Source organism: Phyllostomus discolor, chromosome 10, assembly GCF_004126475.2.
Source record: "Phyllostomus discolor isolate MPI-MPIP mPhyDis1 chromosome 10, mPhyDis1.pri.v3, whole genome shotgun sequence".
NCBI classification, from domain to species: Eukaryota; Metazoa; Chordata; class Mammalia; order Chiroptera; family Phyllostomidae; genus Phyllostomus; species Phyllostomus discolor.
The window spans coordinates 21,120,995-21,138,920 of NC_040912.2; the positions used below are offsets into that span (position 1 = coordinate 21,120,995).

Consider the following 17,926-nt stretch of genomic DNA (forward strand, 5'->3'; position numbering starts at 1 on the left):
CACTGTAAATTATTTCAAGGGATATATAAATATTTACTTCTAGTAACAAATAGTTTTAAAATAACCAGTTTTTATGTATTCATGTTTGTGTCTTCCCCTCTCTATCAAAATTTTTAACAAAACGAATATGATATTTTAGGATGGCAGTAATTCAGTGTTCAAAATAGTTGAGTTGTACATCTGATTTCAGAATTACTGAGCAAAAAGTAAAAAGCAGGGGAAACCTCATGGACACAGACAACAGTGCGGTGATTTTTAGGAAGAGGGGGTGGGGAGGTAGAGAGTATTAGGGGGGGATAGATGCTGACAGAAGGAGACTTGACTTGGGGTGGTGAATACACAATACAGTGCACAGATAATGTATTGTAAAACTGTGCACCTAAAACCTGTATAATTTTGTTAACCAGTGTCACCCCAATAAATTCAATAAAAAGAAAAAAGATAAACATTTAAAAAATAATTTCTTGAAGGAAAAAAGGAATTATTGTATGAACATGAAATTGAAAATTTTTCATTTTAAGGACTATTAGATGTATGTAGTTAGTTCAAAACAGAATTAGTGAACTTGAACATAAATTTGATATATTAGTGTTACCTAATCCTGATTCCATTCAAGCTTCAACAATTGTCTCAATAATGGCTATTCTAACAAAAGAAAGAAGTCCAGAATCATGTTATTCTCATTTTGAAGCATTATATTTACATAAGAAAATGTTCCCGTGTGTTGGCAATCCTAATGTAATAAAAAATGATGAAATGTCATTTTGGCAACTTACTCTGAAATTATTCAGAAAAAAATTCTATAGTGTTTGCAACTTTTCCATATATTTGACATTATTTTTAAATATAAAAAATAAAAATAACAGTCAAATAAAAATATTATATTTTTATTTCCATACAATGTTATTCATGGAAATCAGATACACTGAGTTTCAGAAACTAAGAAAACTGTTTGTATTTCTTTAATCTAATTAAGTCCTTTAAGTATATGTGATTTGTAATACAATGCAAATTAGTTCCCTTTGACTCAATTCTGAATTGTAGACGTTAGTTCCTCTAACTTCTTAACTTCAGGTAAGAAGTTAGTTCTTACCTGATTTAGACAGCTCTTGAGAGCAAGATCTGGAAGCAGATGTACTGATTATACTAACTGAAATATCACATCTAATAATACCTACATTTTTCCTTACCTCAGACTATTATGTTACAAAAGGATTAACTGAAAATGATGATGCCCATATTCAGTAATGGGAATTACAATATAAGATGAAATGAAATATAGGAACTATTCATACACTTTGATATCAAGTTTCTGTTGTTCTTCACTCAGGGATTGGAAATATTTACAAGTCTGATGAAAGATAAAGTTTCTATGCCTGGTTATATCTGTATCCAAATCTTTTCCCCTACGGGTCTTTTTTTTTCCAAATCTATTACAATTAGATTAAGTAGATTTAAACAGGGAAGCAGCAATAAACAAGGAGCAAAGAAAACATAACAGTGGTTCAGACAAGGTAATCATAATTTTTCTCATGTAAATGAAGTACATACGTAGGATTTTCAGAAGTAGGGCTAATAAGTTAGCTCCACATTTTTGTCAGGGCAGGTACTATCTTTTCCATCCTCCATCTGTGCATGTTCAGGTTCAGCTCATGATCACTGAGGGATGCTGGTCCTCATAATATCAAATTCCATGCTGGTATCTTGAGAAAGATGACTAGGAGCTCTCCCTCTTCATTTTTAAAGAGCATGTCATGAGTTTCTATAGGACACTTCTGTATTAATCAGCTTGGGAAGCTATAACAAAATACCATCGAGTGGATGGCATAAACAATAGACATTTATTTCTCACAGTTCTAAAGGCTGGAAAGTTCAAGGTCAAGGTGCTGGCAAATTAGGTTACATTCTGAGGTCTCCTTTGGATTATAGACATTTATTGAAGATGATACAAGATACAAGAAACATTGACCATAGGGCAATGGCGCCTCAGTCTCCTTAAAAGCGGGCACCTTGGGACCTCACACAGTTCTCCCAATCACCATCAGCAGCCCCATCGCATTTTCCTGAATCTCATCGATGGTCTGAAATCTCTTTCCTTTCAAGGTGATTTTAGTTTTGGGAAAAGCCAGAAGTGGCAGAGTGCCGAATTTGAGATGTAAGGGTGCTGAGTCACTTGGGTGATTTGATGGTTTGCCAAAAAAAACTCTGCACAAGATGTGATGCATGTATGGGTGCATTGTCATAATGAAGCTGCCAATCACCATTTGCCCATAGTTGTGGCCTTCTGAATCATTCAAATAGTTTCTGCAGAGAAATGTTTAAGCTTAATGCAAAATTTGATGCAGATTTATTACTCAACTCACTCAGTCATTTTGAGTGTGATGGCCACACAGTACACATGCTCACTCAATGATATCTACTGCCCCCACTAACCAGTACAATGAAGTCATCATTGCTCAGGCATGCACATTCCAGTCTGCTCTCTTTGGCTGCCAGGTTACGTCAATGTCACGCAAACTGTTCTTGTTACATTAACAATGGTTGGACTTTTTCCAGACAGATCTTGAATTTTATACACACATATATACACATGTATCTCACCATGTTTAACAGGGTTACTATGTAGATCTATGTATGTAGATATCTACATTTAACAACAAAGAACCATATTCTTGAACTTGCTAATTGGTATTTCATAGTATAGAAGTAACAAGGGGTCTTTGTCATATACATGAGTAATTTGTCTGCATAACCACCTTTTCTTTTAGATCACTCCTGTTCCTGGCACCCATCCGCTTTTAGTTTTCGTAAACCCCAAAAGTGGCGGGAAGCAAGGAGAAAGGTATGTTTTTTCAAGTCTTATTTATTTTCTATGTCATATCTATTTGAAAAGATTCACTAAAATTGTGTAAAACTACTTGCAAACATTATTTCTCATAGTTTACATATTTTAATATGAGATAAATAATGCTAGCATGTGTATGTAATATATTGGTTTGATCTCTCATTTTTATAATTGAAATTTTAGTGTAATAATGCCCTTTTATAGACATTTTTATCATAAATCAGTTATTTGAATTCTCTCTACCCTACCTATTACCCCTAGCCCTTACCAAAGAGCTTTGCATACAGCATCCTCCATAAATAATGTAGAAATAAAATTCGTTCTCTAAGTGGTCAATAGGGTGACTTTGGGTAAATCATTAGCCAGTGACGAGGAATACAATTAGAACATGATGCCATATTTCCCAAAGAAAACAATATATTTAACTTGAATAATAATGAGGCATTATCAGGTATCTCAATAGTCTCATCTACAACATAAAATTTTCATTTTTGGAAGGAGTTCATGATTAAATCATAATATTTAATAAAAGCCTGAAAATCACATTGGGGAATAAATCTTATATCCTTCTAAAGAAGGTAGTCATAAACAAAATGTGGTTGTACCTGCCTTAATAATTTCTAGAGGTCTTTACTAATCCTAACCAAAAATCAGTAATCAAATAAAAGCACTAACACAAACATCATGATAATAAACCAGAAATTATCTTTTTGGTTTACCATATAATGTAGTTAAAATGTTTCCATAAATGCAGTCTCTTTCTTACCATTTAACTTCTAGCTGCATTTCAGTGAAATAAGGAATGTTCTTTATTTTTCAACTAAAAAGATATTATTTCTCCTTAAAAGTTTTTCCCTTTTATCAATATACAGTTGTATTTTAACTCTATTAAACATGATCAAAATTATTTTCAGTAAGTAGTGGCTTAATAATTAAAAGTATAATGCTTTATTAAAGAGATAGTTGCCTCACAGAGATCAAAACAGTAATTAAATAATAATGCTAAAATTATTTCCCCCATTATAATTCACAGTCTGTCTACTGTGTATATTATAGTTATACTCACAAAACATACATTCTTTAAAAAAATTCAGAAGTCTTAAATTGATGTTAAGAATTCGACACAAGTTGAGTGTCAAAATGAAAAATAAAAAAAAAAAAAATTCAAAGGTGAAAACCATTTCCCTAAAACTGAAATAACATTGATCATGTACAGTACCCTTCACTGAATATCTATCTGCCTTTCCCTTTTCCTGTACATAAAAATTGTTTTCTTTAAATTAAAAAAGTATAGGTACAATATAATAATGCAATTAAGTTAATTAATTAAACTTAAGAGGGGTATTGGAGGATATTGGAATACTTCTATACCCACACTCACTTATGTTTTGTACTTTATACATGATCAGGGATCATTCAAATTCAAAGAAAATGTAAATATGTTTTCAAAATGACCTATTTTGAATGCAAAGAGAAGCATCTTTTATTTAAAAGGATAGATTCTGTTCTAGGTTTTCTTTTTAAAGATTTTATTTATTTTTAGAGAGAGGGGAAGGGAAAGAGAAAGATAGAAACGTTGATGTGTGGTTGCCTCTCACTTGTCCCCCAACTGGGGACCTGGCCTTCAACCCAGGCATGTGCCCTAGACTGGGAATTGAACTGATGACCCTTTGAATTGCAAGCCCGCATTCAATCCATTGATCTATGCCAGCCAGGGCAAGGTTTCCCTTCAAAATACTTTTGTGGTGTATTTTGTTATGTTAGATAAGCAGAAAAGGATCACAGAATTATATATTCATACAAAGAGTCCTGTACCAGTCAACAATTGAGAAAGTACTCACGTATCATCATTCAGATAATACCTGAGTGAATTCAAAGTCTACTAGGCACTGGGAATAAAAGACCTAAAACAAACCCTGCAGGGAAGCAGGCTCACAGGCAGATACATTGCACTGCCACATGATAAATGCTAAAATGGAAATGTTTTGATAACTATTTCTTTTTTATTTATTTAAAATGTTTTTATTGCATTTTTCCCATTATCATTTAGTCCTCTCATACCCAGCTTTCCTGAGCACTCACCACACTGTTGTCCATGTCCATGAGTCCTTTTTCCTTTTTGCTCAATTGCTCCACCCACTAATCTCCCCCAACCGTAGGTGTCATCCTGTTCTTTGGATATGAGTCTGTCTCTGCTTTGTTGGTTAGTTCGGTTTGTTCATTAGATTCCACATTTGTGGGAAATCATATGGCACTTGTCTTTCTCTACTGGCTTATTTCACTTAGCAAGATGTTTTCAGGTCTATCCACACTGTCACAAAGGGTAAAACTTTCATCATTTTTTTTAGCCAAGTAGTATTCCACTGTGTAAATGTCCCATAGTTATTTTATACACCCGTCTACTGATGGACACTTGGGCTGCTTCTGTATCTTGGTGATCATAAATAATGCTGTGATGAACATAGGTGTGCTTATGTCCTTTTGAATTAGTGTTTTAGGTGCCCTCAGATATATTCTCAGAAGTAGAATTGCTGTGTCAAAAAACAGATTCATTTTTCATTTTTCATGGTATCTCCATACTGCTTTTCACAGTGGCTGCACCAGTCTGTGTTCCCACTGACAGTGCAAAAGGGTTCCCTTTCTCTATATCCCCTTAGCACTTGTTTGTTGATTTACTGATGAAGGCCATTCTGACAGGTGTTAGATGATATCTCATTGTGATTTTAATTTGCATTTCTCTGATGGTTACTATGTTGAGCATCTTTCCATATGTACATTGGCCATCTGTATGTCTTCTTTGGAGTATTGTCTATTTAGGTCCTTTGCCCAACTTTTAATTGGGTTGTTTGTTTGGTTTTTTTTTTTTTTTTGGTGTTGAGTTTTGTAAGTTCTTTATAAAGTTTTGATATTAACCCTTTATCAGATATATTGGTGAATATGTTCTTCCATTCTGTGGGTTGTCTTTTTATTTTGTTGATGGTTTCCTTTACTGTCGAAAAGCTTTTTAGTTTGATATACTTCCCATTTGTTTCCTTTTTCTCTTGCCTGGGAAAATATATCTGATAAAATATTGCTACAAACTATGTCTAAGATTTTGCTTCCTATTTCTTAACACTGAAATGGCTTTAGAGAAGAACAATAAGCATTTGAGTTGGTTCTGATATAAGTAAATGTTTCCCAGGTGGAAGAAGAAAGATTTGTGAAATGGTGTGTTGTATTTGTTAAGACCAGAAGATATAATCACAGAGGTTAAAATTTAAGGGGAAGGAGGGAAAAGATGAGACTTATAAAATATTTTATATTACAAAGAAATTGACTCTAATAGGAACTGTCCATCATGCTCACCACATCACTGTACTAAAGTAGCAGTATAGAAAAGGGTTAGGCAGGCATGGTTTTTACAGAACTGGTGAGAGAACATGAAACCTTGCATTAAAGCAGTGGAATGGCCTAGCTAGACAGACAGTACTCAGAAGGTACAGGCTTGTCCACAATCAGGGTCAGATCCTGGGAAAAAGGAGAATGATTCTAGCATCTTTCTCGATATACTAGTTAATCCGATTAATCAGGATTTAGAATGTGAAGTTTACCGTAGAGTAGATTTGGGAGTGGGGAGGATATAAGCAGATAGTACATAGTTAATTTAGACAGTTTCTATTAGTAAACATTACAGGAATGTGTTTGTAAAATACAGGGGTTTGGCAAGAGTAGGTTTACAGTTGTGAGTACATGAAACAGTTTAATCTTGTATTATTATTTATTAATTTTGTATTCTCCATATGAACACCTTTAACCTATTTTGGCCCATCCTTATATATAGTAATATTTTACATGTATATAAAATTAATATAAAAAATCTAAACATATTCTTTCACTTTTATTTTGTCTAAGACTTCCAGCCCTGTTGGCTACATATGTGCTTGAAAAATTTCTGTTGCATTTGTTGTACAAAGCTTGATTTCTTTCAGAAAAAAAAAAGTAAATTATTTAATATGTGGTATTGAAACAGTTTAGCAGTTTTATGAGCTGGCTGATCAAGTTGGCTGTGTATGTGACATAATTAGGCAGATGAGGTCACTTTCTTTGCTTGCATACATATGAAGTGCATAATTGGATTTTGTATGTGGGATAATTTTCAACTCTATTAGGTTGGTTCAATATTTTATACATTTCACAAGGATCTGTTCAAAAAAGATATTTAAGAAATTATATACTGATATTTTCAAAATATTTATTTGAATTCTTCTAATTAGCTAAATAATATTTAAAAGCAGGATAATATTCTAAATGCATATGCATATTTAGAAGGTAAATATCATTATTTCTCATTTATAAGCTATATTGCTTTTATAATGACTACTAGGCCTCTTTTCTCAAAGGAACCATTAATTTCTATTAAGTTTTTATATATCTAATATTATTAGTGTAAAATTTATCAAATATATATATAATTATAGTCATATATAATTAAAATATTAAGGGGTGTTATTTATTTTAAAATGTTACTCTATCACTAAATTCTTTTCTTCCATATTTTTATCTGTCTAGAATTTACAGAAAATTCCAATATCTACTAAATCCTCGTCAGGTTTACAGTCTTGCTGTAAATGGACCAATGCCAGGGTAAGTCCAAGGACAATATTATTGCCATTAATTAACATTAATTAAGTAAGCAAGCCTGACCTACCTAAAATAATGTTTTTTTGAGTATAGCAGGCAGATCAGTATACAACGGAACGTGGAATGTCAACTACATAAGAGAAACCCATGCAGATGCTGGTTTTCAAAACAGCTCGTTTGGAGCAGATTTTCCTCTCCTGTAAATATTGTGAAATAACATTAATACTAATGCTAATAATAATAATCACACACACATAGAAAACACACACTAGTTGGATGCTTAAACTTATAAACCATCTGTTTGAAAACTAATCTCCTCATTAAATATAGAATATAAATCTACAGAGTAGAGACAAGGCTAGTTAACACAGAATCAGAATTTTAATATGATTTTTTACTTACTGCTTTTAAAATATGAGTATCAATTCTTATTGTTACTAGGTAAAGTGTAGTAAAATAAACATTTTTAACATAAATCATATACTTTTGATGTGACAAGACTGCACTGAAGGAAATCATCATTAACTTGGCCTACTTAACTAATCAATATCTTCTCTCACTGACCTGTCTTCTCTCTTTCAACATGCGAATAAGCACTAGACCAAATGAGTGGAGAGAAGCTATATAATCTTACAAAAGCTTCTTTTTTAAAAAAGTTAGTATGATTAAAATAAGTCTCCTAGGTTATGTATGAAAGTAGAAACCAGCCCTGGCTGGCGTAGCTCAGTGGATTGAGCGCGGGCTGGGAACCAAAGTGTCCCAGGTTCGATTCCCAGCCAGGTACATGTTTGGGTTGCAGGCCATAACCCCCAGCAACCGCACATTGATGTTTCTCTCTCTCTCTCTCTCTATCTCCCTCCCTTCCCTCTCTAAAAATAAGTAAATAAAATCTTTAAAAAAAATTAAAAAAATAAAATCTCTTTAAAAAAAGAAAGTAGAAACGAAATATTGAAATTGTACTGTTTGAAATGCTCAGAATAAAATTTATATCAGTGTACTTATATTAAATAAATATAAGTAGAATTATTAGCACGGATTCCCATAATTACATTCAACTTCCTTTCATTCCTTGCTACCTCCTGTCCAAAGCCAGTTTCCAAATACAGGGTACTGATGTGTGGAAACTACTTGCTATAATAGGCAGGCTCACCGCAGGAATTTAGTTCAGAACAATGCCTTTGTGGAGCTCCAGACTCCAGAGTCTAAAGGATCATGATCAGATTATTGGGTAGGTGAGCCACGTGCAGGAAATCCCTGTTCAGTTAAAGCCAAACAAAAGTAAAGTCTTGATATTAGCAAACAAGCACAGACAAGATGGCTCTTTTCTTCTCTTTTAATAGTCTCTAAACTTAGAAGTAGGTCTTACTGCGCAGGATTAAGAACTTTTGCATTGAAAAGTTTAGCCATTCCAAGACCTCAGTAGCTCCACCCAGACTAAATGGATCCAGGGCTTGGCCTGGGTTTCATAGTTACATGTGATGCTCTACTAATTACAAGGCTTATGACTTCACCTCCCTGTGCCTTTGTTGTGTTTTCTGTAGGAGAAAAAGATCTCTTACAGGCTAGTTAAGTTAAATAGGATAATGTGTATAAAGCACATAAAAATATGATTATCACATGATATATTCTCAATTGTTATTTATTATCAGTACTCTTTATAGCTATTAATTAATAATTACTAATAACATGACCACTTTTTAGCTTTATGTAAATATACTCCAATAACATGGATTTTAGTCATTTCTCAATTTATTTTGTATTTACTCTAATATATACTGCATGCTTCCTTTCACCCTTTTAATTTTAGGCTTCCTAGCATCCTCTACTTTAATGTATTAAAAAATAAAAGTATTATATATACTTGTAAAAATCCATGCTAAATGGATTTTTAGTATGATTTTAATTAGAAGCTGTACCAGTCTGCAGGGTTTATCACTGTAAATTGTTTGTATCTCTACTCTCAGAACTTTTTCTGTAAACATAAAATGTATGTATATAATGTATTCACATGTACATATAATGCACATATATACAACATATACATATACAGATAGATTTTTAACATTACTAGCAGTACTTCTTTTACTACATTCAAAAGAGTATGATAAATATTGAATTCAGAACATATTGATCAGTTTCATTGTTTTTAAGAGCTGAACAATATTCCATAGTTTTGTTAGGTAATGCATTATTGCTAAACATTAACAGTGCTTGCACTTTTAATTACTCCCAACTATGCTAAGTTAATACCTAAATTTATGTATGTTTTTTAAAAGCATATTTTAATATTTTCATTGAATAAGTTAACATAGGTAGAATTGCTTGGTTGAGAATATTTTCATTTTTAACTGTGTAACTTTCTGCCAAAGTGCTATAAAAAGTGTATACTAAGTTACAATCCCAGCAGCAGTGTATAATGCTTATTTTCCACAATCTCCTTTAAATTGGTTATCTTTAGCACTTTCTATTTTTGTACAATATGACAGATGAAAACATGTCCTTATCATTTTTATTTGCATATCTCTGATCAGTTATGAAGTTGAATATGTTATTAATTATATTTACTTTTCTATAAACAATAGAAATGTATTCTGACTCATTATTCAGAATAAAGCTTACTGAATTATGAGGTTGCTGATAGAATTAATGAAAAAATGAATTGGTTATGGTATACACATAAATCATAATTGCACCCAAAATACCCTTAATATTCTACTAATTAAAACCCTTAATTGTCAAGTTGTGTGCATGAGCACACACACACAAACAAATTATTCAGTTATTCTTCTAGTGATTCTACAGTTACCAGGAAAAAAAAGTAAGTCTCAAATCTTGGGTCACTAAATAATATAGTCTGTAAAGTCTCTCTTGATAGCACCCCTCCTATGAATCTTTTCCAAATTACAACCTTCTCTTTCATTTAAAACTCTTATCATTTAAACAGCAGGAAAGTTTAAGGTAATTTAACATAGAAATCTACAATTTGGTGTCATCTTTTCAAAAAAATGTACTCAATATTTTTGTCATAGGAAAATTCAATCAAATTTAAAAAATTAAAAGTATATCAGGCAGTTAATTAATGAAATTGCATTACTATTCTAGATCTTATGTAGTTGCTGTGAGCTATCCTAAATTTGTTGTCAGTATAATTTCATATTATATATATAATTTACATAAACTTGCATTTTTATATATTTTTACTTACTTTTTCTTACAGAGGACCTAAAACTTTTAAACACCATACCCCACAAAGTCAGTGTTCATCCCTGCTCCTAGCTTATTGATCAGAGATTATGGGGAGGAAATTACCTCAACTTTCTTCACTCCTAATCTTATGAATATGTTGATATTCAAACCCATTTTGACTTCCTTCTGTACTTGCTCAGTGGATGAGGCATCTCTCCTCCCAAGTAAGATGTATTCATCCTCTTCACTGGGTCCCTCCCTGCTGCTCTTGTGTCTTTGACACATCACTTACTATGAATGCTCTCTTGCTTTACATCTTGACCTGCTGCTATTTTACTGAGTTTTTATCTCAAGCATGTAAACCCCCTTAATATTTACTCTACTTGCATTAAGTGATTTTGATTAGTTTATGAAATCATGTACAATCATTAAAGTGTTAAAATATGCACAAATTACAGTAGAAATGGATAGAATATAAGAGTTCAAGCCCAAGGGGAATGCAGACCAAGAATTCTCAGGTCATTACAGAATTGCAGAAAACGAGCAAATGTGAAGTTGATGAAGTTCTCATTTTTAATTTGAAAACTCTGTGCAAATGAGTTACCTTCTAAAATCTTTTTCTTCACTATTAGATTCTTAATAAAACAGGCTATTCTTCCACCTTTTATCTTCTTCAGTGTAGTTTAGGGTTTTGACTTTACATTCAGGATGCTATTGTCACTAATAAACTTACAGATGCCTTATGAAATAGTCTTGGCTGTTTTCACCTTTCTGAAAGTCTTTTCTCCCTTGGACATTAGGAAATCAAGGTTTCCTGTCTCTAAGGTGCTGCTTCTTATATATCTGGATGTATTTTCTCTAGTCCATTCCTTTAATGTCACTTTTTCTTAGAATTTACTACTCAGAACTTTATTAATTTCATGTGTATGTGCTTTCATAATTTTATAGTAATAAAATAACACTGATTTGTTTGGTGGAGGAGAGCAGATATGGAGAGCGTAACGACGTTATGATGAGTCGGGTGTTTTCTCCCTTTCCTGACCAGGAAACATGATCTGAGTGCTTCCATAATTTGCTTAGGGTTTAGTATCGTAAAGGAGCAAATCTGCGTCTGCTGTGTTCCAACACGGTTCTTTTAGCCTCTGTTGCGTGGTCCCTCTTCCTATTCCATTCCATTATTTTGATCATCAAGTGTGCATGGATGGCTTCTGAACATCTCCTTTCATCTCAGGTTCCTCCCTGCAGTCCCGTGCGAGTTTATTTAACTATTGTCAACATGTTCATAGTGATGTTCCATTCATATCTTCAGTTTTTTATGTCTACTACTAAACTCATTTTCTCATCCTTTCCCAAATTGTTCACTGACTTTTTCTCTAACTTGAGTAATGGAAGTACCATTGAGTTTTATATCCCTTCTTACAATACATTCTTCCACTCTTTCCAGTATTTCTCATCTGATCACTCTCCTAATATTCCATTCCTCCCTTCTTACATATTAACCCTTCACTCAATTTCTTCTCCTCCAGTTCATTAGCAAATTAACCTTTACAAAAACTTCAAAATACGCCCTGGCTGGTGTAGCTCAGTGGATTGAGCGCGGACTGGGAACCAAAGTGTCCCAGGTTCGATTCCCAGCCAGGGTACATGCCTGGGTTGCAGGCCATAACCCCCAGCAACTGTACACTAATGTTTCTCTCTCTCTCTCTGTCTATCTCCCTCCCTTCCCCTCTAAAAATAAACAAATAAAATCTTAAAAAAAACCTTCAAAATTCAACTCAGTATGTCTACTTTATTAAGCCAATCCTGATATCCTTTGCTACCTCACTGACATTAACCATCTTAAGAGAACTTCCCACACTGACCGTGTGTTGCGGTCTGTCTCCTAAATTAAGCTGCTGACACACGTGAAGATCCTACTCTTTGTCTTCTTTTGGATTCTTTGGAATCTAACACAGTTCCTGGTACACAGTTGTTGATTTTCAATACATATTAAATAAGTTAATTGATATAGGTGTTATATAATTTATAAAGTTATATTTCTAGGTACAGTTATCTCTCAATTTCCAAAAGTTTACTTTATACCACTTTGCTTTTAGAAAGGCCTACAGTAGTACTTTTTTCACCAATTGAAACTCAAAGAGGATTTGCACTTTTACAAAAATTGCTATTAACATACTAAATCAGTAAATTTTTAGAAAATGGAAATACTCTTTATTTTATGCCATTTCCGCTTATGAAAGGTTTTATTGGAACATGGGGGGAACCTGTGTATGGATTTTCCAGGCAATGGCTATTTCTTAGGCACTTATAGCTATTCTTTTGTATTTGATCCTGGTCAAAGTAACATTTTTATTTCCCTCATGGACTTCTAGAGTTACTCCCTAACTCACAAAACCTTCTTGCTTCACATTCTAAAGTTAACTTGATGGAATGATCTAATGCATGTAAAATAGAAACTCATCCTAATTTTTAATAATACAAGCATTTGGATGACAGAATAGATGTGCATAGATTTGCCAAACAGATCCAAGCAACCCAGTCACGTCTGCTTCTATATCGTGGGGTTTATTTTAGACTGTGTTTTGGACCACAGACAATATCTCTGCGCTTTTCAGTTGGATATGTTAAGAATGAGTTCTTCTAAGTTAACTTCTTTGAAAGATCAGGAAATTGGTGTAATTATGGTTAGATTAAAACACTTTATCATATTTACTTAATTCTCTTTAAAACTGTAGGTTTGTTTTGCTGTGTGGTAGTTGTGTAACTTTCAACCTTAATAGAAATATTTTAATTATATATTTATATATATACATATATTACTAGCCATAGTGGACACATATACATTAGTACTTTGAGGGATAGAGACATATGTACATGACCATAAACCTGAATTCATATTTGCAGCACTAAATAGCATATGTAAATACTGAGTTGATTTAAGTTCCTTCTAATCTAATGAAGGAAACTTTTACATTTATAAATGAGAGAAAATAACAAAAAAAGAAAATTGTTTTATTTTCTTTAGTTACTTGGTCCTTAAATATTATTTTGTATTATGGATATATTTAAAACATCCTAAAAGGATTACTATTTTACATGTACCAGAATAAATTAGTATTTTTATTTAAAGTAAGATCTTTATAGTCCTGGCTGGTGTAGCTCAGTGGATTGAGGGCTGGCCTGCAAACCAAAGGGTCGCTGTTTGATTCCCAGTCAGGGCACATGCTGGGTTGCAGGCCAGGTACCCAGTAGGGAGTGCATGATAGGCAACCACACATTGATGTTTCTCTCGCTCTCTTTCTCCTTCCCTTTCCCTCTCTCTAAAAATAAACAAGATCTCCAAAAAAAGTAAGATCTTTATAGAGGTATTTTATACTTCTATACTAATGAAATTATGGATAGTTTCAATAAAAAGTCAATGGTAGTTTACCTAATTATTACTTTGTTTTTATTCATTCAAAATGTTTTGAGAGAATTTAATATTCTTTTTAACATGTTAATTTTCCAAGATTAATATACACCAGTTTAGAAAAGGACCAGGTATTGGAACCACATTCCAGAACCTATTGTTTACTGCCTTCTCCTTTCTCACTTGTATTACACTGGGGACAGTATCATAGTTGTTTGGTGAGATAGCAGCGTAGGTCTCCCAGGAAGAAGTATCCTGATTTTCTGTCTCTCATTCTCTTTGTCATTTCTCTCTGCCCCTCCCTCTCTCCTTTTCTCTTCTAAAATATGCATATGCCTAAAAGATGTTTTTGAAATTTCTAGAGGTAGGGACATTAATGTTTCAACTATGCAGAATTCTGTGAGATCTATTTTTTTTCTAATGCTCTGAAAGTTATTTCCAGCTGTGATGGTAACAGCATTACATTGTACTACATGAAATGCCCCCTCCCCAAGTATAAACTCATCTTTCATAAAAGATCCTCAACAGATTAAGTGAATTTGTTGAAACAGGTACATTTCCTAGTTTTCCTAAACTTTATGCTTTGTTGGTAAAGTAGAGGACAGAAAATATGATATGGGAGGACATGATTATAATTATTTTTATCTTAAGCTGAAATGATGCAGCAGGCACGTAACAGTTGGTAAGTCACCACTTTGAAGCTGACATTATCATATCCAAACAAAAAGATGCACTTTTTGTTCCCAAGGTTGTAACCCCTCCCCATTTTATACTATATAGTACAGAAGAAAGGCTTTTCATAATTGCTTCATGCATAGCTTTCGCAAATTGGCTATAGCAACTATAATAATACCAGTGATACCAGGATATGTACAGATCCAGTTGGGTATTAGAAATAAGTGAAAGGGATTAAGCATTGGTTTTTCAGAGTATAAATAAAGTTTCAAAAATGATAGCAATATCACAAACCAGAAAAGGCAGCCTGATTTCAGTGAGGCAGTTGTGACTCCACCTGACCTGAGTGTGAGAATAATGTGTAACAGCGTACACTGCAAGTATGAGTGTGAACTGAGCTGAAAAATAAGAGACACTTATTCATGTTTCTGACCCAGAATGCTTAAAAAAGGCAAGTTCTTGCAGTAAACTTTTTTTCTAAAAAAAAAGAAGAAAAGGAGGAGATTTATTGACATATAATAAAGCCATTTGTGATCCTTCAACTTGTGCTTCTTTAATACAAATGAATATAAATATGCAAGATTAAATAACCATTCATCTGCATTATTACACTAATAATATTTATGAATCTTACACTGGTTTCATTTAAGTATTGGAAAATGTAATTTTATAATATATACTGTATACTATGTATAATGTTTAATACCCATATAAGTATTTATTTTTATATGTTCAATTTCATTTCTAAATAATACATCAAAATTATTTATATATAGTGTATATATGTATATGGCAGTATTTTTTATTTTCTTAAGATAACAAAATGTGAGATGAGACCAAAAAGAAATTCCTACATATTGAAGTTTAAGAAATCTGATTAGAAGACACTTTCCAAGATTATGTAATCTGTACTGCAGTTTCTCTTCTTTCTTAAAATAGTTTTCATGTCATACTTTTAAAAATACAATTGTCAGGCACAAATAAAGACTTCCTACATTTTCTTTTCTTTTTTTTATGCTTACCCAAGGACATTTTTCTTCATTGCTTTTAGAGAGAAGGGAAAGGGTGGGGGCAAAAAGAGAAAGACAGAGAGAAAGGGGTGGGGGAGAAAGAGAGGGAGAGAGAGAGAGAGAGATGTTAATCGTTTGCCCTCTTGTATGCACCCAGTCCAGGGATCAAACTCACAAATGGATATGTGCCCTGAGCAGGAATCGAACCCACAACCTTTTGGTCTACAAAGTGATGCTCCAACCAACTGAGCCACACTGGCCAGGGCTTTCCTATGTTTTCTATAACAGTTTTATCCTAATAGTTATTAAAAGTGGAATCTCAGATGAAATATCTTGATTCACATTGTCGTATCAAGCACTATAATATCACCACCGTTTTTTGTTTTTCTTTTTTTATGTAGGGTGCATGGTAGTGTTTGCCTGTTGAACAAATGTGATTAGGATGATTTCATGTATATGTGGAATCTCAAGAACAAAATAAACTGATGAACAAAATAGAAACAAAGGCATAGATACATGGAACAGACTGGCAGCTGTCAGAGGGGAGGGAGAAGGGGAGGGGTGCATGAAAGAAGGGGAAGGGATTTTCCAAAGAACATACACGCATGACCCATAGACACAGACAGCAGTATAGTAATGGCCAGAGGTCAGGAAAGGGGGGCTGGATGAAGGTAGGAAAAAGGGGTAAAATGGGGACATCTGTAATAGTGTCAACAATAAAAAATAAAGAAAAAAATATTGATAAAAAAGCATCTGACACAGAGCTACTAAACCCATGCATTAACATAGGATCTCTTCCAATTATAGCTATTTTGAATAAATAGTAAATGCTATAGAACCAACAATGAAAAATTTTAAAAATCATTAATTCTTTTCATAAATTATTTTAAGTTTTAATTTCAATAAAATTCCATGAAAATAGCAAAAATAAATTCCTGAGCCATGTGTGACTACTTCATTGCAAAATGTTTATACTTACTAATTCTGCAAGTGAACCTGTCAAGTTGGCATCTTTCCTAACACTCCATGCTCTCTCATGCTTCCTCCCCATTGTCAAAATTCTGTATGAAGTGGGAACCTTCTATCTACTGGACTTTACAACTTAACAAGTGGCAAGTGAATGCTGTTGGAGAGCCCAGCATTTTGGCTCTTGCCAAGTATCAGATTTGCTTGTTCTCAGTCAGAGGTGTTTTCCAGTGCACTTTTTGTTCCCAAGGTCGTAAGCAGGTCTCTCAGTAGTTCCCTGGCTGCAGTTTCAGATTGGAGGTGGGAGAACTCCTTACTCTCCGTCCATCCAGTTGTGCTTTTTAGAAAGTTATTTTGTGTGACTATTTTGCCAGATCACTGGGGGTGGGGGAGTTGGGGACATGGAGGAGTAGCAGCGTATTAAACATATATACTACTTTTAATAAAGAAAAAATAATAGTTACATTAATAGTACAGGATATGGCAAAAGGGGGTTTATAGTTATTTGTATGGAAAGTAATATAAAACTTCATATATAATAATGCAAGAAAAAACTCTTTTGCATATTTGTAACAGTAAATCTACTTTTGCTTCACCCTATAATCTTTGAATGGTACAATGTAATTTATTTACATGTATCTTACATGTACATCGGGCTTAAATCAACCCAATGAAGGAGGCTTTAATTGCATTTTAAAGCAAAAGAAACTGATCCTCAGGATGATTAAATAACTTTCCAAGGCTACTTTTCAGTGATTGAATGAAATAAGGAATGAATCTCCAGGGAAAACAGCATGGATTGAGTGGGTTAAGAGGGTGAGCTAGAGAGGTCAGCTTTTCAACACATTTAACAATCAATTTACAGAGAATGAATTGACAATCCCATGGGGTTCATGTTTGGGGTACGATGCTGCTGAATAACCAAGGGTGACACTTTTTAAAGAAAACAGTTAGTGTAAGAGATGAAACATCATCATGTTATAGAAGAACAATGGTGAGTCAAATGGATGGTTAGCTGTTCACCAGAAACAGTGAGCTCTATGACATCATTGATGTATATTAAAAAGATTTTTGAAGCTTCAATGACAAAATCTTTGAAAACATAGGAGATAGGCAAATCAATGCAGAAATATAGCTGGCAAAAACTGATTTAGGAAGAATTAGGAAATTAGAAAAAGACTCACCAGGATTGTTTAAATGCAAGTGCTACTATTT

The 17,926-nt window shown here is 33.4% G+C and overlaps 1 protein-coding gene across 2 annotated transcripts in view; it reads left to right on the plus strand.

The window, feature by feature from the left end:
• DGKB (diacylglycerol kinase beta) overlaps positions 1 to 17,926 on the plus strand; it is a 601,974-nt gene that overhangs the window by 223,139 nt on the left and 360,909 nt on the right. For both annotated transcript variants that reach the window (XM_028525894.2, XM_036010554.1), the window contains 2 exons: positions 2,769 to 2,842; positions 7,394 to 7,468. In XM_028525894.2, the coding sequence (XP_028381695.1) occupies positions 2,769 to 2,842; positions 7,394 to 7,468 (149 nt within the window). The remainder of the gene's footprint in view (positions 1 to 2,768; positions 2,843 to 7,393; positions 7,469 to 17,926) is intronic.